This window comes from Equus caballus, chromosome 17 (assembly GCF_041296265.1).
Source record: "Equus caballus isolate H_3958 breed thoroughbred chromosome 17, TB-T2T, whole genome shotgun sequence".
Classification (NCBI taxonomy): Eukaryota; Metazoa; Chordata; class Mammalia; order Perissodactyla; family Equidae; genus Equus; species Equus caballus.
Window position 1 is genome coordinate 28,775,030 of NC_091700.1, and position 24,571 is coordinate 28,799,600.

Sequence of the window (24,571 nt, forward strand, 5' to 3'; positions counted from 1 at the left end):
TTAAGTGTTCATAATAATTACATGCTAGCTTCTTATCCTTCGAAATGGATGTACTTGGGAGAATTTTACTTCTTTTCTTTTACAATAATGGATATAATATACCACTGAGGTCCAGATTATAAAAACAAAACAAAGCCAAAAAGTAAACCTCAAAAGCTAAGAAATGTATTTACTCTGTGGGTAATAACAACAACAGAAGATCTGTTAGGAGCTTCATTAATTGAAGATCTGTTATGAGATAGGCCAGTGGTAGGGGCTTTGCATACAATGTCACAGACTATCCTGACAATGTCACTGGCTGCACTGAGCTTTCCTGTATATTATTTATGTTTTTCTAAAAATGTTGCTCAGATAGCAATACTTCACCTGAAGGTTAGACATTAGTCAGCCTAGTTTCATAGTCCTAGAAACCAAAGTACAGAATTAAAAATGATTCTCCTTTCATCTCAGTCACTGCTTGTGCTAAGACTTGAATCTGTTCACTTGTTCAGTCAGTCGATGGGTCAACAGTTCTTTACAAGAAGTGTACCAGGTGCTGTTCTAGGTGTGGGAATAGCGATGAATAAGACAGTAACACTCTCTGTTCTCTTAGACCTTGTAATTTAGTGCAGGAGACAGACAATAAACAAGTAAACAACTGCATTAGAAAAGAAACATCAGATAGTGATAACTGCTATAAAGAAAATCAAATAGGATATTATGATAGAGGATGACTCATTTAGGAGGGCAGGGGAGGGAGGGTACAAGGAAGGCCTCTTGATTTCCACTGAGAGTCTCAAAAAGAGTATAGTTGTCATAAATATATTTGATGAAACTTGTCTTCAGCATTTAATATGTATTTGTGTGTAATAATCACAATGAAGTTTAAGGAGTGCTTTTTACTTAACTTTTCATATAATAGTAAAGGTATTAATAATATCTTTATTTTATAAATGGGGATATTGAGTAATATATTAATGGTTCCACAGTCGTTGCTGGAATGCATTAAAATGTATGGCACCATTTATTTTAAAAGAACTACTATTTTCTTTGTAAATATCAAATTTAAACGGTACAATATTAGCTTTTTTTTTTGATAAGGAAGATTCGCCGTGAGCTCACATCCATTGCCAATCACCCTCTTTTTTTGTTGTTTAATTTGAGGAAGATTAGCTCTGAGCTAACATCTGTGCCAATCTTCCTCTATTTTTTATATGTGGGATGCCTCCACAGCATGGCTGATGAGTGGAGTAGGTCTGCACCCAGGATCCAAACCCATGAACCCAGGCCACCAAAGCAGAATGCATAAACTTTAACCACTCAGCCGCTGGGCCAGCCCCAATATTAGGTTTTTTTAAATATTAATTTTCAAGAAGTAATTATTCTGCTTTGATATTAACTTCATTTCTAGAAACTTGAGAAAATCTCTTATCATCTAAGTTTCAGATCTGTCAAAGGGACATTTCAAAGTGGAATTTATAAATTCTAATAGTGCATGTAAACTGGGTCTAAAAATTAGTGATCAGATGACAAGTGTATTACTTTCCATGAAGGCCTTTATTATTCAGCCATTGAATAGAAAAATAATCTCTGTAAATTGTTGGTATGGTAATTTTAGAGGTTATCCTAAATGATAGCACATATATTATTTGGATAATACAGTCATCAAAAAGAGTGAATTATGATCAAAGCAAATTGATTCAAGTATCAAAAGGAAATGCCAAAAAGGAGAAAAGTCTTGACTGTGATGTGCAATGACATATAACAGAAAGAAGTAGATTTATTCCAATGGCTTTAGTTGAAATGGAAGAGAAGACTAGAAGGTATTTGAGTATAACAAGTTCAATAGATGACTAAAATTATTTATCTGTCTATGTCAATAGATCATTACCTTAGCACGCATGAGTATCTCCAAGGAAGCCCATTACAAATGCAATTTCTTGCAACCTACCTCCAGAGATTCTGGTTTAGAATGTCTGAGGTGCAGCCAAGGAATCTACTTAAGAAACCCAGGTGACTTGGTGCAAATGGTCAGCTGATGGACCTTGAGAAACATTGGTCTGTCCAATGACCCTACCACCAGCCAAGTTATCAGTAAATTCATTTCTCCCTACTTGTTACTATTAACACTGAATTGCTTTAAGTGAATCAAAAGCAAAATTTAAAGAAGGTGGGGGCCAGCCTGGTGGTGCAGTAGCTAAGTTCATTAGCTCCTCTTTAGCATCCTGGGCTTCATGGGTTCAGATCCCAGGAGGGGATCCTCAAGCCACTGTTCCTCAAGCCACGCTGTGCCGGGGTCCCACATACAAAATGGAGGAAGATTGTTACAGATATTAGCTCAGGGACGATCTTCCTCAAGCAAAAAGGCAAAGATTGGCAATAGATGTTAGCTCAGGGCCAATCTTCCTCACCAAATAAATAAATACTAAAATAAAATAAAGAAGGTGGGCATGATGTTGGGCAGGCTGACATGTCGCATAAGTGTGTCAGTGACCAGCAGTGAGATGAGATGCAGAGGCCTAGGGAAGATCCACTCTGAAGCCTACTAGTTTCTTAAACAATTCTGTCAATGTAACTTCAGAGACATAATAAATAAATTAATTGTTGGTTGATTAATTAGTGGAAAAGCAGATTCTAATGGGAAAATAGTCTTTCAATCTTGAAGTAGAGATCTTTGACAGAGAAGTCAGTGGTTTGAGACATATGCCAAAAATGTCTACATCCTGAAAATATATCTTGAGCCCCTCTTATGTTAGCTGCTATTGAAATGCAAAGACAAAGAGGAAGAAGTCCTGTTTTCAAGTAGAGTGCAGTCTGGTAGGTGGCAGTAGCATATATCTGAGCAGCCTCCATATAGTATTAAACTGAAGGAGAAAAATTAATGCTCTGAAGACGTTAGAGCCAGATTGCCTAGTGTCAAATTCTGGCTCTACCACTTATTAGCCCCTCTGTGCCTTTATCTCCTCATCTGGCAAGTGAGAACAATAACAGTATCTACCTTATATGTTGTTGTGAGAATTAAAATGAGTTAATGTACATGCAGCTTTGATGACAATGCCTCATATAATAAGCACCATGTAACATATACATTCCAGTTTCTGAGAAAACAGTACGTATTGGAGCAGAAGTCAGTTCCTATCCCAGCTGTCATTTACTGGCCTCATCACTTTGAGCAAGTCGTTTGGCCTCTCTCAATGAGAAAAATCCCTCAACTGATGTCATAGTATGTGAAAGTACTTTTGAAATATCAAAATGCCATACAAGTGTAAGATGTTTAGTAATATCATTATATCATGTAGATTAGCTTCAGCTGTAGACCAAGAGTTGCCTTTTGTGTAAGTTTTGTATAAAGAAATCTGGCTTATGCATCAGGTTGTTCAGCTACTCCCCTGAGGTTGCTTTTTCTTAATTTGATATTTACTGATAACCAGCTGTAATGGCAGTCACTGAGGGCACAAAGATGAACAAACCAAAATTCCTGGAGCTTACAGTCTAGTAGTCAACATACAAGTAAACGGAGAGAACAGCATTCTAGAAGACAGAGAGCAGGGGCACTTGGCAGTCTCTGGGGTGGAGGAAGGAGTGGAGGGGCAGGGGAGTGTAATAGAGGAGATGACATCTAACTGAATCTTGCCAGGGATCGGGAATTTTCCAAGTCGACCAAGGGTAAGAAGGCATTCCAGGCATTCAGGGAAATGCAGAAGGGGAGTTAGGGCATGGAGTGCACCTCGCCCAAGGTGGAGGCTGGAGGTGGTAATGGGGGGCCAGGTCACAAAGGCCCCTCGTGTTCCACATCGTGGAATGTGGATGTTGTCCAGGATCTGATCAGAAGCCACTTAGGGACTTTAAATGCAGGGAGGTGAACCATCACATTTGCAGTTTCAGAATGTCGCTTGTCAGTGCGGAGAGTGGAAGTAAGGTGAGGAAGTCATTCTGGGAGTCAGCTGCAGCCATCTGTGATATCATCTTGAAATGCTGAAAACCACTTACCAGTGCAGGATCCAAGGGTAAAATAAAATAAAAACTTAAGTCAGCCATTTGCTTCTCAGTCTCTGTGGGAGCAAAAATAGGCAATCTCAGAGATAGTCTAAGGGGGAAAGAACATCGGTCACAGCAAGATGCACCAAAAAGATAATCGTGGGTACAGGAACAGAAAAAGTATAAAAGAGGTTGAAGTTAAACAGAAGACGGTAAAATGAATCGTTTAAACTAGAGATCTCAGTTAAGCTCCTCATTGAAACTTTGATGATACTCGTCCTACCCCATCAGGTTTACAACATGAGATAAGGCACATGAGAGAATTTTGAATGGTACACTATGGAAACAAAAAATACTTTATATACTATACCAATAAAGGGAAATCACAAAGGCAGAAACATTTCCACTAGAATGGAAGCTCCCTGAAGCCAGGGACTACATGTCCCTTGCTTGCTGCTAGATCCTGGTGCCTTGTACATAATAATAGGTACTATGGGCAGCAACAGTGTCAAGTGCCCTATATGCTTTAACTTATTTAGTTCTCATAACACTTCTAGGAGGGAGGGAAGATTATCACAGACGGGGAACATCAGGCCCAGAGAGATTAAGGAACTTGCCTGAGGTTGGCCACCTCACTACCAAATTGAAGAGCAAGGATGGATTCAAATCCAAACAGTGTATGTCTAGAGTCTGCTTTTAACCACCACGTAAGGGCATCATAGACATTTGCTGATTTGGAGGGGTTAGAGGAAAGATAATTAGAATTCCCAAAATTTTTAAATGATGGAATATATTAAACACAACTTTTACTGGTTCAGTAGTTTACTAAAGTTCTTTATGTAATGAGAACATTCAACAAATTATAAGGTATATCATACGTGTTTTACTAACAGGCGAAAAATGATCCTTTATGTATAAATGTATGATTCTAAAAAGTTGGGGCTTTTTTTTTCCTGGAGCCCAAAAAACGAGTTATAAAGCTTATTTGGAAGAATAAACATGCAAAAATATCTAGAAAAACTCTAAAAATAGAAAGGAAAGAAAAAAGAGCAGTGGATGGTGGAAGGTAGGCCATGCCAGATAGTAAAACACATTTTGAAACCTCAAAAATTAAAATGATGTGGTATTAGGACATGAATAGACGGGCTAACAGAACAAAAAAGAAGTCCAGAAAGAGACCAAAATGCATATAGAAGTTTAGAATTTTACAGTAATGATCACACTAAAAACTTATTTTGACTACATAGACATAAGAAATCTATCTTTCCTAAATCTAAAAAACTGCTCCCTAGAGTGTTTTCCATAGAATTTGTTTCTGTGACTCATCTTTATTCAGTAAATAGTTTAAGGTGAACTTTATCCTTGATAATCTCTAAACAATTATGAATTCTAAAAAAATCATCAGTACCCAAATTATCTACACTAAGAATAAAACAGCTAAAACAATTATGACAAGATAAATAAATGAATAAGGGAAGAGAAGTAACATAAAAGCAAAAGACCTTTAAGAGAGTTAAGAGTGATTTTGAAAGACTGTTTAGCAAACATTTATCAGTCCCCCACAGAATGGCAGGAATTCTAACAGATGTCAGGGGGAAATAATGCCCTTCCTTTCAGATGTCTAAACAAGACCCTATGTAAAGAGTTGAAGGGCTGTGCCAGAGGTTTGTGTGAGGGTCAGGGGACCCTCAGGAGGGAATAGTTAGTTTTAATGGGGTTCAGGACATTGGGGAGGAACAGAGAAGTCTGCCTGAAGGAGGGGACATTCAAGTAGACTATAAGGGAGTAGAGTTCACCTTAAGGATGCAAGGCAGATAGGGGACTGAGGGGAACCCCCTCCTGACACAGAAATGGAATAAACATGGCCTAGCTAGAGTTTAGGGAGCTTGTGGGAGAATAACAGGAGGGGAGGCAGAAAAGGTAGGCTAGAGCCACATATTGACTGGTCAGGTATGCTGTGCCGAGAAATGATAACTTGATCCCATAGGCATCAGGGAAGCCACCCAATCTGTGATTTGTAAATCAAGAGGAATATGACTTGTGTAAGGTAGGACAGTGGGGAGGGAATCAATTCCCTCCTCTCTGGCCTATTTTTTGTCTCCTGGAAGCTGGCAGATGTGCCACAGCTGGTCTCCATGCATCTCCTTCTTTTCCCACACTGCAGACTAGGACTTCTTTCATGGTTTCTTAGTGGCCTCCTGTCACTATCATGAGAACCCTGGTCCCCTTATTGAGTAGGGTATGTAGGGTTCCTCAGGTGACCCCTGCCTTCCTCTCCAGCCTCTTCAGCCACTGCTCATTCACCTGGCCCTAGGCACTGGCATGCAAACTATTCCCAGGTTCTGAAACATGACCCCTCTCACCAGCTCTCTTAGTTCCACGTACTGTTGCCTTTGCCTAAAATGCTCTCCTTCCCCATCATTTTTTTTTTTTTTTACATCATTCAAAGTTTCTAGTGCCAAGCACAGTACCTGGCCCAGTGTAGCCACTCAAATGTTTGTTGAAGGAACGAATGAGTAAATGAATGGACTAAAGTTCATCTGAGTTTTTGTCTACCCCTGGAAACCTTTCCTGACCTCACTCACTGGGTTTGCCATAGGTTGCCCTAATTTCCATTCTCTAGTTCCTGTCCCTACCAGTTTTTCCTTCTCTCTTAGAGATGATTGTTTGTTATCTGTCTCCCATCTCCCACGGAGTGTGAACGTCTTGGGGGAAAGGATTATCTTTTACCTCTATATCTCAGATTCTAGCACGGTGCCTACTACACATTGGTCTCACTAAACGTTGGAGGGGAGTTAGATGGGAGGTGAGGGGGAAGATTCAGGGAATCAAAGCAATAGCAGTATTTACAAGGGCATAGTCGACGATAGAAAAAACAGATTGATCTCCTCTTGGTGCTAGGAGATACAGGTTCCCTAGGGCTGGAGGAAGAAGGTAATCTCAAGTATTCACCTTGGCAAAGGAGAGAATGACATGAGTTCCCATAGAACTACTCTGTCCCTCCCCGTGGCTATTTGGGTCCCTCTTCATAGATCATTTACCCAATGGGCACTGGGAGGCAAGTACCCCATAAGTCCCAGATGATGCAGTGTGTCTCGTAGGCACCCTGCCACCAACCTGGGGCCCTCCATTTCCAGGCATTCAGAAAAGAATAATCTCCATACATCACCATTTAATCTACAATCTTACATCTTGGTTTCTATTGTAGAATAAAGACCCCAAGATGGCTCGAGTTGCACTGGAATCTCTGTACAGATTACTTTGGGTTTACATGATTCGAATTAAATGTGAAAGCAACACAGCTACTCAGAGGTAAGAAGCTGGCTTGGGTTAATGGTAACCACACACTCAGCCAGTGAAGAGGGTGTTTTGTTTTATTGCTACCTATGCTGACCATACTAGAAGCTGTTCAAACCCGACAGTTTCTAAAAGGTCTAAGTCCTAAGGACATTTTCAGGCTTTCCTTGGTCATTGGCTCAGCAGCCATTACAGAAACTCCAGCCTCTGCCAAGTTTCGTGTCCAGGGCTGCATTTGCCTCTTTAACAAAGGAAACGGCTATAATTTTCCAACTGCCCTTAGTTTTCCAGAAAAACTTTTCGTAGAGTAATTATGCTAATGGAAAAGGGATGAAGTGGTTTGTTTTCTTTTTCTGAATTCTCTCTGATACTTAGATAAGATGAAACATCTGCCATTTTCCCTTAAAGAACTGGAGCTCAGCCAATCTTGCTTGTTTTCTCTTTTTTCCCCTTATCTTTCAGCCGTCTTATAACCATCATCACAACGCTTTTCCCCAAAGGGTCCCGTGGTGTGGTGCCAAGGGACATGCCTCTGAACATCTTTGTGAAAATCATCCAGTTCATTGCCCAGGTAATGGAGAAACTTCTGGCACTGAGAGTCCTCTAATTGCCTTGAAGTAGCCAATCTCCTTCTTATGAAGTACTAACAGATCAAGAGTCTAAAATAATATCTTACATGTATAGACTTTTTAGAATGGTTTTGCAAGTGTTTCTACACATAGTTTTCTTTTCTTTTTCTTTTTTTTTTTTGCTTCAGAACAAATCGTGACATGGATATGTCACGTGTTTTCAGCGTTTGGCAAATGAAGTAACTGAGAGACAGAGTTTAAGTGACTCATCTAAGGTCACAGCACCTATTAGCAAAAGTCTCTTGACTCTTACTCCTTGTTTTTTCCTGATTCTCTGTGCTGGATTCTGTAAGTCAGTAGGAAGCGAAGAGTCTGATGTTTGGAGGAAATCAAAAGAAGACAATTTAGTGAAGTTTGAGGAGTAAATAATCTCTAACTTTCACCCTTTGAAAATAAGAATGTAATAGGAATATTAGCATTTATCAAGCACTTACTCTTTGCCAAGAACTGTTCCAAGCACTTTACATGTACTAATTTACTTAAACACGGGGTCCAATAATATTAAACATAGTTTTTAGTATTTATTGTACTATTTAGACCCAAGATTTTGACTTTTTAAAACACTATGTGAGTAAATGGTTTTACCCCACGTTTGACTTCCTGTGATTTACAGAGGAAAATGAAAATACAATTTTTCCAGTTCAACCTCTGCCATGCACCAGCTCTATTACCCTTAAGCCAGTCAGAGAACATCTTATTTCTCAGTTTCTTTGTCTGTAAAATGTAGGTGAAAATGCTTTCCCACTATACCTCAGAATGTTGTGTGGATAAAGAGAAATAATAGGCATGAAAATACTGTTGAGTTACAATTGATATTGATGTAAAGACATAAGGTTCAATTGTTACTTCACAGACTATTGAATATATGATATCTCTTTGGGTTTTTGGTATAATGAAATGCCTCTGTAATATTTGTGCTTAGGGAAAGGACACTATATGCTTTGCAGGCGGATAAATTAATGTAACTTTTCTACATGTAGAGATCATGTGGCTGAGAATGTACTTTTATTATTCTGGAATATGTTGTATAAAATGAACCTGTCATATCTTGGTAGCCACTGCCTCAAATTATTAGAACCTCACTTAAACTTTCTCATTTGAGTAACCTAAATATGCCTTATTTGATGATTGTTCATTTCACTTGCAGAATTGTCTATTACAATATGAGCCAAAGGATTTGTAATGTTAGAAAATGGTCGTTTTGCAGTATTATTTTCAAAAATACATTTTAAACTGAATTTCAAGAAGTTATCAGCATCTGTAGTACAAGCATAAAGAGTTTGGACTCTCTATAAGCCCAGAGACATCAAGTGTTTTGGTTTTTCACTTTTTTGGTTTTTTGTCGTTAGTCATTCTGTTCTTTAGGGGCTAATTGTGTATATTATATAATGAAGGCATCTCTGCATGCCACCCAAAAACAAAAGCAGCTCCACCACAGGTTCAGATGGGCATGGTCCTCCTTCAGGGACTCCCTGTGAGCCATAAAACTGAGCAGAACCTCTCTTCTTTGAGCAGCCACCTGTTTGGTGCATATGATGAAAACAGATATTTTACGTTGAATTTGTATTTTAACACTTGCTTTGTTTTCTCTTTTTCACTATAGGAGCGTTTAGATTTTGCAATGAAAGAAATCATTTTTGATTTTCTTTGTGTGGGGAAACCAGCAAAGGCTTTCAGTCTCAATCCAGAGGTATGAATGATCCTCCTGTGTACTCCTAACAGAGCATGCATTGGCAGAGCCATACCTGTGCTCTGCAACTTTGGGAAATGGAGTGAAGGACATTTTTCTAAAAAGCCTTCTATTTATTTCTGTCCGTGTTATTTGACTAAATAGTAGAGATGATGGAATTTCAGAAGTAAGGTTTTGGATGAATAGACTTAGAATGATGAAAGGTTGATGTGCTACCATATTCTGTTGTTGTATAACAGAGTTAACCTTGCCCAAAAAGATCGTCTGTCACTACCAGACAGGTTGTTTTATTTTAGAAAAGTCAGTACTTTTTCTTATAATTATTTTGATGCAGATTAACAGGTTGAATATTGGGAAGTGATGAAACAGAGAAGAATAAATACATGTAATAGTAAAATACTAAAACACAGTGGGATTAAATAAATAATGTATGAATATACGTTCCTGTGGAAGCATCCCAACTAAAGGGCCAGGCGGATCATAGAAATGAATGTGTCATGGGTATGATATACAACGTGGAGTGTTGGGGCCTGTGCCAATGAAAAGCACAGTCAATTTTAAACTTTTAAAAACATGATTGGCCAAGAGAAATATGCCTGGCAAGCTGCCTCTTTGCAGCCCTTTCCCTATGAGATTGTAGAAGGAATACTGAACCCGAAGTCAGCAAAGTTGGATTTGCCACTGGCCTCAGGTTCTACCACTTTTACTAGCTATATGACATTTGCCTTCTGAACTTCATCTTTTTTTTACCAGTAAAATGAACAGAATACTTTTCTAGATCTCCTTGCAAAATTATATTGATATTACAAACTCATAAGCAAAAAGAAGTGAAATAAATTGCACACCATAAAAAATTTTTTAAAAAGATTGTTCCCATCATCAGATATTATCTGGCTCCTTCATTCTGTCAATGAGGAAGGAAGCCCAGAGCCCAAAGGCTCGAAAGAGGCAGCTGGTTAGTCACAAAAGGGAAGGCAGGTCTCTGGCATCCTCTTGCTCCTTCCCACCACATCCTGCATTCTCTTCTTGGTGCTAAGGTTGCCACATGTCTAGGGACAGCCCAAGAAGCCTCAAAATGGGAGTTTCTGTCTGGTGTCTAATGACATCACAGGCTTCTTGAATTGCTGTAGCCAATGAGTGAGGAGAGGGAGGGTAAAGCCAATGCAAAGCCAGGGCATTTTGGCTCGAAGGAAGCCCAGGGCCCAAATAGTAGAGTCTTCTCTTGCTCGGGAATTATGGCTCCAGGTTATTTCAATGGATAAAGGATAGTCTTTCCAATAAATGATGCTGAACAATTGGACATCTCCTTGCAAAATAATGAACTTCGACCCGTAATTTGCACTGTAAGCAAAAATTAACTCAAAATGAATCATAAACCTAAATGTGAAATCCAGCATTATAAATCTTCCAGAAGAAAACATAAAATTTTTGTGAGCTTCAGTTAGGCAAAAATTTCTTAGGATACAAAAAACATAAATTACAAAATAATAAGTTGATAAATTGAACATCATCAAAATAAAAAATGTCTGAGCTTTAAAAGATACTATAGATTAATATTAACTGTTAATAAATTATAAAGCCACAGACTGGGAAAAAGTGTTTGCAAAACACATATTGACAAAGCACTTCTATCCAGGATATATAAGGAACTCTCACAACTCAACAATAAGAAAATAACCCAGTTTTTTAAATGGGCAAAATGAACAGCCTTTCCACCAAAGAAGAGATACAAATGGCCAATAAGTGCATGAAAAGATGTTCAACATTATTAGTCATTAGGGAAATGCTAATTAAAACCACAATGAGATATGCTGAGAAAGGATACAGAACAACTGGAACTTCATACTATTTTAGTGAAAATGCAAAAAGGTACAACCACTTTAGAAAACAGTTTGGCAGTTTCTTATAAGGTTAAACATACACTTACCATATGATCTAGAAATTATCCAAGAGAAATTAAAACATGTGTCCACAAAGGTTTGAACAAATATTTATAGCAGCTTTGTTCATAATCACTAAAAACAGGAAAGCAACTCATGTTCAACAACTGTCTAAACAAATCATGAATCATCAATACAATAGAATACCATTCAGCAATAAAAAGGAACAAATTACTGATATTGCCGCAACATCTCCAAAGCGTTACGCTAAGTGAAAGAAGCCAGACACAAAAGGCTATGTACTGTTTGATTCCATTTATATCACACTCTGGAAAAGACAAAATTGTAGGGAGAAATTAAACAATGATTGTCAGGTGCTGGGGTTGGGAGAGGCATGGGGGAGCTTTTTGGGATGATGGAAATATTTTGTATCTTGACTGTGATGGTGGTTATCTGACTCTGTATGTTTCTCAAAATTCAGAGAACTACACAACTAAAAGGAGTGGATTTTACTACATGTGAATTATATCTCAGTAAACTTGACTTTAAAAAAAATAACATGGAGATTCTAGCCTATCTTATATATTTGCCAGCAGGAACTTTTCAGACATTTTCTCTAATCCTCACTATAGCCCTGTATGACCAATAGGTATAATTACCCTCATTTTATAGAAAGGAAGCTGACACTTGGTCTTGGAAAAGTTAAGTAATTTCTCAAGACCAGACAAATCATAAAGGGGTAATACATGATGCAAACCTATAAAAATATTTTTTAAAAATTATTTTTGAAATTAAGTTCAAAATATATGTCTCAAATTATCGCATCTTACTTCTTCGCTTGGTATTGTCCAGAGGGAAGTAAAACTAAGAGAACTGGCAAGGATGGTTCATAAATTAGATAATCCACTTGTAAATAACTGAGGCTTGACCATTATGTCAATCCATGGTTATTCTGTTGGTACTGTGTCTCCTGAATTGAATATTATACTTCCTCACCCAAAACGATGCTGTGTCTTGGGAAAAATACGCAAGCCTAGAAAACATTTCATGTAAGAACAACTAAAATAAATGAAGGAACTAATAGACTTTGATATACAGTGAAATTTTTTAAAGTCAATAATTTTTCACTCTAGAAAATGGAAATAGAATATAATTGAAGGCCATAAAATCATCAAGTACACATTGGATTGGGTATAAATGAGCAGAGAAATGTTCACCAAATCCTGCTTGAAATGTCATCATTCCTTGAAGCCTGAATAAATAGTTTGAGAATGAATAGACATAGTTGTTACTTTAAGTTATAAAACATAATTAGGCTCCACAGAATAAGTGATACAGGCAAACCTGACTTAGACACATAACTTCTCACCTACAGGTTATGTGGCCTCAGTTTCCACACCTGAAAAATGGGAATAACCATACCTTCCTTGTATGGCTATTTTAAAGATGGGAGTTAATGAGCAGTCCTGGATGTATTTTGGGGACTCAATAAATTGTAACTAGATTATCATTGTTAGTACTAGTAATTATTTTCTGCTGTAGATAGTAATCTACTTTGTGAACTGATTACTTCACGTGGTTTGAAAATATGTGTGTAAATGTTTTTCACATGGCTGTTTAAGGAAGTACAGATGTTTTAGTGCCTTCTGACCTTTTAAGGTCATCTCTCCTGGGAGCAGCTGTCTTACTGAGTCATCTTTCAGAGCCAACATCTTGCCTTACCAGAGCCTGAAGAAGATAATCTGGCCCAGAATGGCGTTTCTTCTTATAAGCTTGTATGCTTGTATCAGTAACAGGTTTTGCAGCATTGAAGCTTTAAAAATTATTTTCAGACTTGACAGCCTTTGTGAATCAAAGTCAACAACCTGCAGTTCAGAGCAGACGATGTTTGTTCTGCGGTTCACATTTGGAACTCCTGTTTGTTTTCATTCAGTCTTTGTGAATTAACACACGTGGCCTCTCTCTCCCTCCGGGAGACATGGAGCCTTTTATTTACTTCAGTTGCCTTAGTTGCAGCTGCTCCAGAAGATGACTGCCTCTCCCTTTGAGGGGCACCCAGCATCCCCCAAACAGAATATGATGTATGACCATCTGAAACATGCCCTCCAAGTTTGGGGAAAATCTTCCCAGTTGTTTTCTTGTGATGCAGCAACAAACAGTGACAGAAACTTAATTTTATTTTCATAGATTTGACCTAAACTCTTGTGCATATTAAAAGACTTTCTCATGCTAATCTAGATGGGGAGCCAAGCTTAACTTCTCTAAAAGACTGGTAGTTTAATTCCATGATGCTAATTGGGTCTCTTTTTTTAATCATGAACATATTGTCTCTCACAGAGAATGAACATTGGCTTACGGGCCTTCCTGGTCATAGCTGATAGCTTGCAGCAGAAAGATGGTGAGCCTCCCATGCCGGTTACAGGGGCTGTTCTCCCTTCAGGAAACACACTGAGAGTGAAGAAAACATATTTGAGTAAAACGCTAACTGAAGAGGAAGCCAAAATGATTGGTGGGTTTCAAGGATGTGTTAGAGCTGGGCCTTATTAAGCTTGAAAATGACCAATAGATACCTACCCTTAGTGAGATTTGCTTTTAAAAAGTCTTCGTAAAAGGAGCTGACGAGACATTCCAACATTAGTTGTTTTGATTGATTCAGGCCGTGCTTTGGTTTACTGCTCTTTAAACTTATTGGAGCTTCCTGGTAAACCTTTTTTCATTTAAATGTTAGACTTTTCTGTCTGGTCTTTTCAAACTTCCAAATATTGATTATCTACAATTTACAGTAAATTTCTGAGACATCTGTGTCCTTTGGTAGAGAACCCTATTTATAAGGCAACGATATATTTGTTCATTTTTATGGTTCCTTTCCTTCTTTTTCTTCAGTAAAATTAGTTCAACCTGTGTTTTAAACATGCCAAATCCCACATACGCTAGGTTGTATTGTGGGTTCAGCCTACATGAGATTATTTTCTTTTTAATTTAGCTATCTTAATTCAAAGAGGTGATTATTTGCATTTATTTCATTCTTACTGAGTCCCTGAATTTAGATACCTACTGTAGTAGGTACTTGGTTAGGATAGTTCCTGGATTGCAAAGGCCTGAAGGAAACACATGAGGAAACTTTGCTTTAAAATATTTATCTTTCATTAAGCAATTCTTAAATGAGTTCAGAAAGATTTAGTGATTGAGAAATAACCATTAGTAATTGTTTCATTAAAGTTCAAATTTGAGATGCAAAGCAACTTACTTTTCATTCGTATTGTATCCATAAATATATAAAATTCATATACATCTGTGAAATGTATATGCTATACATATTTTTCTTCCACTGTAGGATATTGACACTGTATTTACTGAAAGCAGTAAAAATAATATAACTAAAATATACTTTTCTTAGTTTTAAAATTTATGATGTGAAGTCATTTTATTTTACTGGAAAAAAAATCCGCACATATATTTCAGAGAATAATATGAAGTTGTTAAAATCCTAACCCTAAATGAGAATTATCTTTTATTCACATAATCACTAATAATGGTGAGTCTTCTTGTATTAACCAGAAACATAAAAATTCTAAAGTAAAATTTTCTATTTCCTTGTTTATGTTAACTTTCCTGGCAAACATTTCCCTTTGAAGTATTAGAATTCCTATTTATTGAATTTAAGTGATTATTTGAACACTTACTAAGTGCAGGCCATTATGCTAAGAGTACTGCAGATAAGAGATTGAATTAGCCTCTGCTCAAAGAAGTCATTGACCCAGAAAAAGTCTTCAGGAAAAAAATGTCATAGAGGATAAATAAACTACGGTTTCATTCTTTGAAAGATTTAGTCAAAGAAATAACTATAATCCTTGTTTTTCAGGCATGTCATTATATTATTCTCAAGTACGAAAAGCTGTGGACAACATTTTAAGGCACCTTGATAAAGAAGTAGGAAGATGTATGATGCTAACTAACGTCCAGATGTTGAACAAAGAACCCGAAGACATGATCACGTGAGTACAGCGAGCACTGAGCTTTCAGTGAACGACTGATTCACTAAAAGACAGCACTAGAGATTCTTCTCATTTATTCTTCCCATTTATTCTGTATTTTGTTCTCATCTTCTTAGAATCAGAGTTCTAAGAAGTGTTACGAATAGTAAAAACATAATTTGATAATATTTGACTAACTCTAAAAATAAGGTCAAACCTGAGCTAGATCTATTTTGGTTATATCTCAAGTATCTTTAGGCCAGTAAGTTAGAAAATGGGGCCCAAGCCTCTTTTACCTGTCCACATTTTTCAGAAGTGATGTTCTGCTCCCAAGCTTTATCACAGCACATGCTGTATAGTAACATCATCAGTTCACAGACGTTCCATCTTTATAAATCTCAGATTCACTGTTTCTAGTAATAGTTCCTGAACTGTGAGAGTTAAACCTACTTTTAATAGTCTCTATGCAACTGTGCCATTGAAACACTGGATTTAAGAAAGCATTTGTAGCTTTGAATGTAGAAATCAAGTCTTTTTAGCCAAGATCTAAGATCTAGATTTGTGATTAGAGCTCTGCAGAAGAAACTCATACAGCTTATATTTGCTACTTTTGATTAATTATGGCAGGAACTAGGATTATGTTATAACTTTACACTTTAAGAAAGTTTGGACTTTGTTGTTGGACTGTGAATTAAATTATATTTGGCACCTGTGCGGCTTTCCAAAAATATAATGAGGAAAATTTCCTTTGTCACTCAGCATATCCAGTTCCAAATACCACAATTAGTTGGAGAGTTGTTACCTACACAGGGAAGTTCGTATTGTGGGTGTGTATTTTTATTACAATGGTAGCATATCGAAAACAAAGTATGACAAAACAAAACATGATAAAACAAAGGGAAAAATATGAGATTATTTTAAATACATGTTTAGCAGCCTATCAAGTTAAAATGAAAGCCACCTCATCAGGGCTCCACTTGAATCTGCAACCATTACTTGGCACAGTGTGATTCCTTCCAGACCTTTCCCTCTGTCAACACAAATTTATGTATATACATATTTTCTTCACAAAAATGGGATTACAAAATGCATATTATCCTGCAGCTTACCAATCATTTGATTTAGATGATATGAAGATCATGTTGCTTTAGACTTTTCAACCAAAACCATAGCAGAATCAAAATTGACCAAGGTTAATAACATTAATTATACTATGTCTCTAGTTCTTACCTCACAAATTTGCCAGATTGTCAATAAACTTTTAACCTCATTATTACAAACTCTTTGAATATATTAAAGCAATTTTCGATTTATAATGTAGAAGATATAAGAAATGCTTTTAAAAGTTCTGCCGTGTAGTTGTTTCCTCTCAAAATAGTAAAGAAATGAAAGACCTTCAAGGGAAAACTATATTTCTAATCAAGAGATCATAAGATAGGGTCAAGACCAAAACAATATTTTCAAAACCATAAAAAGGTACAAGTTTAAATGTAACTGTAAACTTCTTCGTTTGTATTTTAACAAATACCTTAAACTTTTTCTAAAGTGATTCTTTGCTTTTTCCTATTCAACCATCTTAAGACCCCAAAATAGGGCTAGGAATATTTTTGATGCTAGGCTTTAAGGCAGATCCCTGATAGAAAATAACTCATTGCTACACTTCTAAAACACAAGGACACATTAGGGCATCATATAAGCATTTAGCAGGAGACAGCTGTGGTCCACACACATTAATGGAAACAGTCATTAGAGCTGACATACAAAGTTGGTCCACTGCTTTCCCAGGCACTGCTTAGGGTATGAACTTGAACATGTAAGCATTCTGTGTTGCTCCGTTTGTGTTCCTCATCCCTTTTGTGGTTCATGCTATCAAATAATAGTAATATTTATATAATATATAATAATAATATCTGTTAACAAAAATTATGTTATTTGGAGGGTTCACATGCTCCTATAAAAGCCCAGAGAGCAAAGACTGCATTAGTAAAAGGAAATCGTGCACCAATTAGAGTTTCTAATCTAGGCTTGCTTTATCAGCCTGGGAGCCTGGCAGAATTCCCCCTACACTTCAGGCCAGGCGGGGTCATCTGTTTTCCGACAGATATGAAAATAATCCCGGCTGTTTAAAACATCTGGTGAGCAAGTTAGGAGAACTGTTTAAACAACTCACTGTGTTGCAGATGAACAGTGGAGAGAGATCACCAGGCTCTAACTCTGTACAGCTATTGAGGATGTCATTTGAAGACTTCTCTAGAGTCCTCGTGCATCCCATTCAAAAGGACTGGAGAAGGACAGAAAGTAATCTTATGACTTTCCACAAAAGCAGAGTATTTTAGAAGTCAGCATATATCTGTTTTATTTTTCACATAAACAGTTTCTGATTCATTCCTAAGAAGCTTACAAAAGCATGCTAAAAAGTCATGTCACAGAGCAAAATTTCTGTCTGATCATCATCTTCAGATGATAGAGACGATAATTCTGCTTATTGCATTTCTGTTCTGACCACAATTACTGCTCCAAGAAGGAATTACTTCTATGCTACTTTGCATTGTTGTGATTGTGTTTATATCCTATGATTGCATTACTTTGGTTGCCAATTTTATATTTATTCTCAGAAGAATAAATCATCAGAATGTAATTTTGTTGTTATATTTTATCACTTAAGTTATTTGAAAGATTTGATGTGTCATTTAGTTTTTCCATAAAGGTTGTTGATAAAATATGTGGTTAAGAATCAAACAGTTATTATGGACAGCTAATCTTCGACAAAGGAGCAGAGGGCCTACAATGGAGAAAAGAAAGTCTCTTCAACAAATGGTGCTGGGAAAACTGGACAGCCACATGCAAAAGATTGAAAATTGACCATTCTTTTTCTCCACACACCAAAATAAACTCAAAATGGATCAAAGACCTAAAGATTAGGCCTGAGACAATAAGTCTTTTGGAAGAGAATATAGGCAGTACACTCTTTGACATCAGTTTCAAAAGAATCTTTTCGGACACTGTAACTCCTCAGTTGAGGGAAACAATAGAAAGAATAAACAAATGGGACTTCATCAGACTAAAGAGCTTCTTCAAGGCAAGGGAAAACAGGATTGAAACAAAAAAACAGCTCACTAATTGGGAAAAAATATTTACAAGCCACTTATCCGACAAAGGGTTAATCTCCATAATATACAAAGAACTCACACTGCTTAACAACAATAAAACAAACAACCCGATCAAAAAATGGGCAGAGGACATGAACAGACATTTCTCAAAAGAAGATATGAATATGGCCAATAGACACATGAAAAGATGTTCATCATCGCTAATCATCAGGGAAATGCAAATCAAAACTACACTAAGATATCACCTTACCCCCGTTAGATTGGCAAAAACATCCAAAACCAAGAACGACAAATGTTGGAGGGGTTGTGGAGAAAGAGGAACCCTCATACACTGTTGGTGGGAATGCAAACTGGTACAGCCACTATGGAAAACAGTATGGAGATTTCTCAAAAAGTTAAAAATAGAAATACCCTATGACCCAGCCATCCCATTACTGGGTATCTATCCTAAGAACCTGATATCAGATATCTCAAGAGTCCGTTGCACCCCTATGTTCATTGCAGCATTATTTACAATAGCCAAGACGTGGAACCAGCCTACATGCCCAGAAACTAATGATTGGATAAAGAAGATGTGGTATATATACACAATGGAATACTACTCAGCCATAAAAAAAGACGAAATTGGCCCATTCACAACAATGTGGATGGACCTCGAGGGTATTATGTTAAGCGAAATAAGTCAGTCAGAGAAAGACGAACTCTATATGACTCCACTCATAGGTGGAAATTAGTATATTGAGAAGGAGATCTGATTGGTGGTTACAAGGGAAAAGGGGGGGTGGGGGGAGGGCACAAAGGGGGAAGTGGTGTACCCACAACATGACTAACAAAAATGTACAACTGAAATCTCACAAGGTTGTAATCTATCATAACATTAATAAAAAAAAAATTAAAAAAAAAAAAAAAAAAAAAAAAGAATCAAACAGTTATCTATTTGAACACCTAAAAATGGAAATAATTTATCACAAAATTTACATTTTTCCTTGAGATTTTACAACAGAATACAAAAGGCATTAATTACCTTTAATATTTATATTCTCAAGAAAGTAAAAAGAGGGAAGGAATCTCCATAGAGGTCAGGCACATCAGTATAATTTTAAAAATCCGAAATGGGTGCACAACTATATATATTTTTCAGGATTTTACTTAACATTATGAAAGACTTATTTTTGGAAGCACTTAATTTTTTTTAAAAGTAGGGCTGGGGACTCTAGAGGAGAAGTGTAACTCATCAGGGAGAGAAGCTTCCAGATGTCGTGCTTGTTAGAAGCACCCTTCCTTGTATATATTAAAATCCCATTTTTAAATGCTGAATGTAGGAAAGACTGCAGTGTATTTCTTATGTACTGATGCATTAAGCATTTCAGTGAATTCAGTGTTTTAAATGCCCCCTGCAGGGACCAGACCCCACAGAGCCCAACTGAATGGCAAGCCGGATGGTGGAATGCTAGTGATATCAGCATTTTTCTTTTCAGATATATACCTTTGTCAAATATTTAAATCTTTATAAGTTCTCTTAGAACTGGCCTAGCTATAAAAGTCAATAAACATTTGAGAATAATATGGAGCAAACACCAGGCAGTGATTCAAAAGCCATGGATTCTAGTCTTTGTTCACATATTTGATTGATTTTTTTTTTTAATTCTGATAACCTTTGACCTATGTTTAAACTTTATTTTCAAATTCTAGGGGTGAGAGAAAGCCAAAAATAGATCTTTTCAGGACCTGTGTTGCTGCTATTCCCCGACTGCTTCCCGATGGGATGTCAAAACTTGAACTTATTGACTTGCTGGCTAGGTGGGTGAGAACCGTACTGAGCATTATTTGATCAAAACTGATTTTAATACTTTGTCTTTATTCCTTAAAAAATAGGGGCCAGCTCCGTGGCCGAGTGGTTAAGCTCGTGCGCTCTGCTGTGGCGGCCCAGGGTTCGGATCCTGGGCGCGGACATGGCACCGCTCATTAGGCCACATTAAGGCAGCGTCGCATATCCCACAACTAGAAGGACCTGCGACTAAGATACACAACTGTGTACAGGGGGGGTTTGGGGAAATAAAGTAGAAAAAAAAAAAAGAAGATTGGCAACAGTTGTTAGCCCAGGTGCCAATCTTTAAAAAAAAAAATAGAATGATTATCAAAAACTGACAAGTATTTACTAAATTAGGCATTATGCTAGGTACTATGTGTAGGCAAGGAGGAATAAAGAAAATTTTTTTATTTTTCTGTTTTTTCTTGCACGTTCAGCGGTTTAAAATCCAATGTGGAAGCAAATTACATAAGCATAAAAGGTAACTAACAATCCAAGGCCTGAAATTGTGCAAATTAATGACACAAAAAGTGTGATATATGAGTTCAGTGATGTATGAGTTCAGTCATGGACTGGGGAAGTCTGCAAATAACTCCTGGGACAAGGTGGAACTTGAACTGCCCTTTGAAGGAAAGACAGAATTCAGAGGGGTTTACAAAGGGAGTGACATGAGCAGAGGCACAGAGGTGGGACTGGGAAATGAGGAGATGAGTCTGGCTGGAAAAGACCCTGGCTTCATTCTGGGTCTGATGCCCAACCTGAGACCCACAGACCCCCAGAGGCCCAAAAAAGGTGGGTAATAGGCATCCTGAACTAACTTTAGTACTTCAGAAAGCTGCCAAAAATCATACATTTATCACCCTCCCCATCCTCCACAAGAACGCACACTCTAAATAGAGCCTAAAGTAATTTGCTTTGAGTAAAATTATATCATTATAGTTAAGTAAGCTTAATTTTCTCATGTTGATCTGAAGTTCTAGTTGACAATTATGCATGTCTTTAATTTAAAAATCAGAAGTGTCTTATTACCTAAATGCAATTGAGAAGGCAAAATCATTAGAAACATGGGGTGCATGGAGGGAGTGGAATGAGGAAGAACAAAAGTCATCCTTGATTTGAAAAAAAGAGAGAAAAAGGAGTTTGGAAACCCAAGGATAAAAAGAAATGGAAATAAGACTGGAGAGGTAGGTTTTCAGCTAATCTTTACTTTTAGCTGAGACATTTGGACTGATGGAGTTTTTAAGGAGGAGAATAACATGATGAAAAATGTTGTTTTAGGCTGGTTAATCTGATAATGGTGAAATAGAGGAAAGCCTGGAAAAAGATAACAAATATTAACGCTGATTGAATGAAAGATGCATCATGTGTATCCTTGTTTACTCACATTCTCTAGCCTTCGGAGAGCACCCTTCCCATCAGTATCCAAATAAAGTAACCCAACCCCCGTCTCACATGACTGCAGACCACCCAGTGGTCACCCCACAGCTTTTGAGTATCCCCATGGAGCACCATATCTCCTGGTGCCCCCTGATTTGGACCACCAGTTTGGACTCCTCTGTTGATCACTTCCTGCTATCAATTAATAGCTTTTATAGCCTAGTGTCCTTCCCCATTGCTCTTCACTGCAAATGTAGACACGGTCACTCCTTTCCTTCTTCCAGTCACCACTAGAAGAAGAATGATGCAGGATTTTGAGGTTTACTGAAGACCCATTACTTTGAAAACCACTGTTTCAAGCCTTGGTGCTCTCTGACCAAAGCCTTCTACTCTTCTCGCTGGCTTTTGTCACCTACTACCTATAACTGATTCTTTGCTGTAATCAGCAACCTCCAGACCATGGGTCCTTCTTCCTTCTTCCATTCCATGTTTAGATCTTCAGGTGAGGAGGTCTAAGGAGGAACAAAGGGTGGATTCCTAAGGAATAGTAAACACAATGATTTGGGGGTGGGGGAAGCTGAGGAATAAAGAGACTGAGACGCTATAAAGGGTCATCCACAATAATATTGAGTCTCTCAGGTTGATAGCAAAGACGGAGAATAAAGAAAAGCTGTGAGACAAGTGCCAAAATTACCCAGAAACGTAAAGAAGCACCTATCAGTTTGCCATGGACAACAGTGGAGAGGGTGGGATTAGGAGACAAGTGTTTCTACAGAGGAAGGGTTGCTGGGTGAAAAGGCTGGATATGGCTGAGAGGAATTAGGGAATAGAAGATCCCTCTTCATGGCCATGTGTACCCCTGCAGAATGAGAGACCACCATCTGAAAGATTTGGCGGAGGTACAAAAACATGGGAATAAAACTGAATCATTTGGAAATCCTGAATTTTCCATCCTTGCTTTGCCGTTTTACTAGCCACTTGATCTAGACAAATTAGTTAACCCCTCAGGCTCTCTCTTTTCCTTGGTAAAATTGGAATAATACTGCCTATCTCATAAGACTGTTGAGAGGACTAAATGACATAAGACATAGGCATTTGGTTAATCTGAGGGAAAATGTGTCAGCAGGGAAAGAATAGTTATCAGTTAAATCGAAGTAGAAGCAAAATTCACTTATTTCAGTGAACTTCTAATTGGTGATGGTTATGTACACTAAGGCCTTTGAAATACTGTTTTTTAAATATCGTGCAACGTTCTGGTAAAGTCTCTAAGGCTATTTTGCTATAAATCCATGTGGGAGAGTCTTACCTCTGGAATCACCTTGATAGGCTAATCCAGTGACGTCTGAATCTGCAGACCATGATGCCAGGCGTGTCAGGAGGGAATTCTGTTAGACATGGTTGGAATGTCAATGCTATTTATAGTGCATCGTGTTTATTATTATGTCCATTCTTGCAAAGCCCAAAGCAATGGGTACTGTTTTTATGAGGAGAAAGAACAAATAAATATTCTTGAGAGTTCAAGTCTTAGGGTGAAATCAGGAAAATGACTGGACTTATATGGGAAGCCTGTGAAGAACTCTTTTTCATAAGTTTCAAAAAAAGCCAGAGGCTGTTGTCCTCAGGGGAAAGATAACTTGGAGTGCTCGACCTACACACTGGGTCCTATTAACCTGTGAGAAAATGAGCCCCTTCAGATCTCCTCAAGAGAGCCAGAGGACAAATTTGAAGCAATTCAATCACAATAAATGTGGGTTTCAAGTCTTTAGTCACTTTATTTCCCCATAGTCCAATCCCATCTGGATTAAGTTGACTTTTGAGACAATAATGGTCTAGTCAGAGAGGTGTGAGACCTTTTATTCAGACACTTCACAGTCACATCCATGGTACATTTTTACTGAAGAAACACTTGGTTTTCTTCCTAATTGGCAAAATAAGACCAACATTCATGCCAGTTCATGTCCCTCCCATCCCACTTCCCTGAATAAGGAATTTCAAGGATATGTCCAACATAACTGCCCCCAGGCCCCCTTCCCAGCATTTTAGGTAATGGCTAAATACTACAGACACTCTAACCTCAGACTTTTATTAGTATGTGCAGCATAACGATGGTTCGTGGAATGAAACTGGCAAACCTCTTTCTCCAAGCTACTAGATTTCTGATTTTATACGTATTGCTCAGCCCACTCATAATGGCCAAGTGTGAGGAATCTTTCCATTTAGGCTCTATGGAAAGTTCTCAGGCCTTCCTGAAGTTATGATAAGATCCCTGGGGAGCACTTCCTTCTTGCTCTCAGCAGAGCCTGCTGTCTGGGTCCCCCAAGGATTCTCCACGTACCGGGGGGAATTTACTACTCTCCTTGGCAGTCGCCATCTTTTTTTTCTCATTCTCTTTCCAATATTTCCTGCTCTATCCCTTGACCACAGGAAGGACCTTTCCCCAACAGTCTACAGGCTCCTGTCTTCTGTCACTTCCTGCAGCACTACATATGCACTAAGGGTTTGCTGTTCAATATTTACCCTCCCCTTTCAAAAATTTGTCATAGGGTTGTGAGAATTAAATAATGCAATTAAATCATTTAGCATAGTGCCTAGAACACAGTAAGCTCTCAGCAAATGTTAGTTATTTTTAGACATCTTTACATTTGAATAACATATTATGCCATGACGTACAATGTATCTTCATATACATTAAGTTAGGAAAGCTGGGCATGTATTCATTCCTATTTTCAGACAAGGAGATTGAACTTCAGAAGAGTGAAGTCAGTGGCCCAAATTTACAGAATTTTCCTGAAGTCAAATGAAAGTAACAAATGTCACTGGTTTTATGGAGAATAATAGATGAACACC

General features: G+C 37.7%; 1 protein-coding gene across 8 annotated transcripts in view; it reads left to right on the top strand.

Moving 5' to 3' along the window:
- FRY (FRY microtubule binding protein) overlaps positions 1 to 24,571 on the top strand; it is a 404,013-nt gene that overhangs the window by 260,404 nt on the left and 119,038 nt on the right. For all 8 annotated transcript variants that reach the window (XM_070239478.1, XM_070239480.1, XM_070239479.1 and 5 more), the window contains 6 exons: positions 7,166 to 7,269; positions 7,717 to 7,825; positions 9,487 to 9,573; positions 13,791 to 13,962; positions 15,316 to 15,448; positions 20,230 to 20,337. In XM_070239478.1, coding sequence (XP_070095579.1) covers positions 7,166 to 7,269; positions 7,717 to 7,825; positions 9,487 to 9,573; positions 13,791 to 13,962; positions 15,316 to 15,448; positions 20,230 to 20,337 — 713 coding nt within the window. The remainder of the gene's footprint in view (positions 1 to 7,165; positions 7,270 to 7,716; positions 7,826 to 9,486; positions 9,574 to 13,790; positions 13,963 to 15,315; positions 15,449 to 20,229; positions 20,338 to 24,571) is intronic.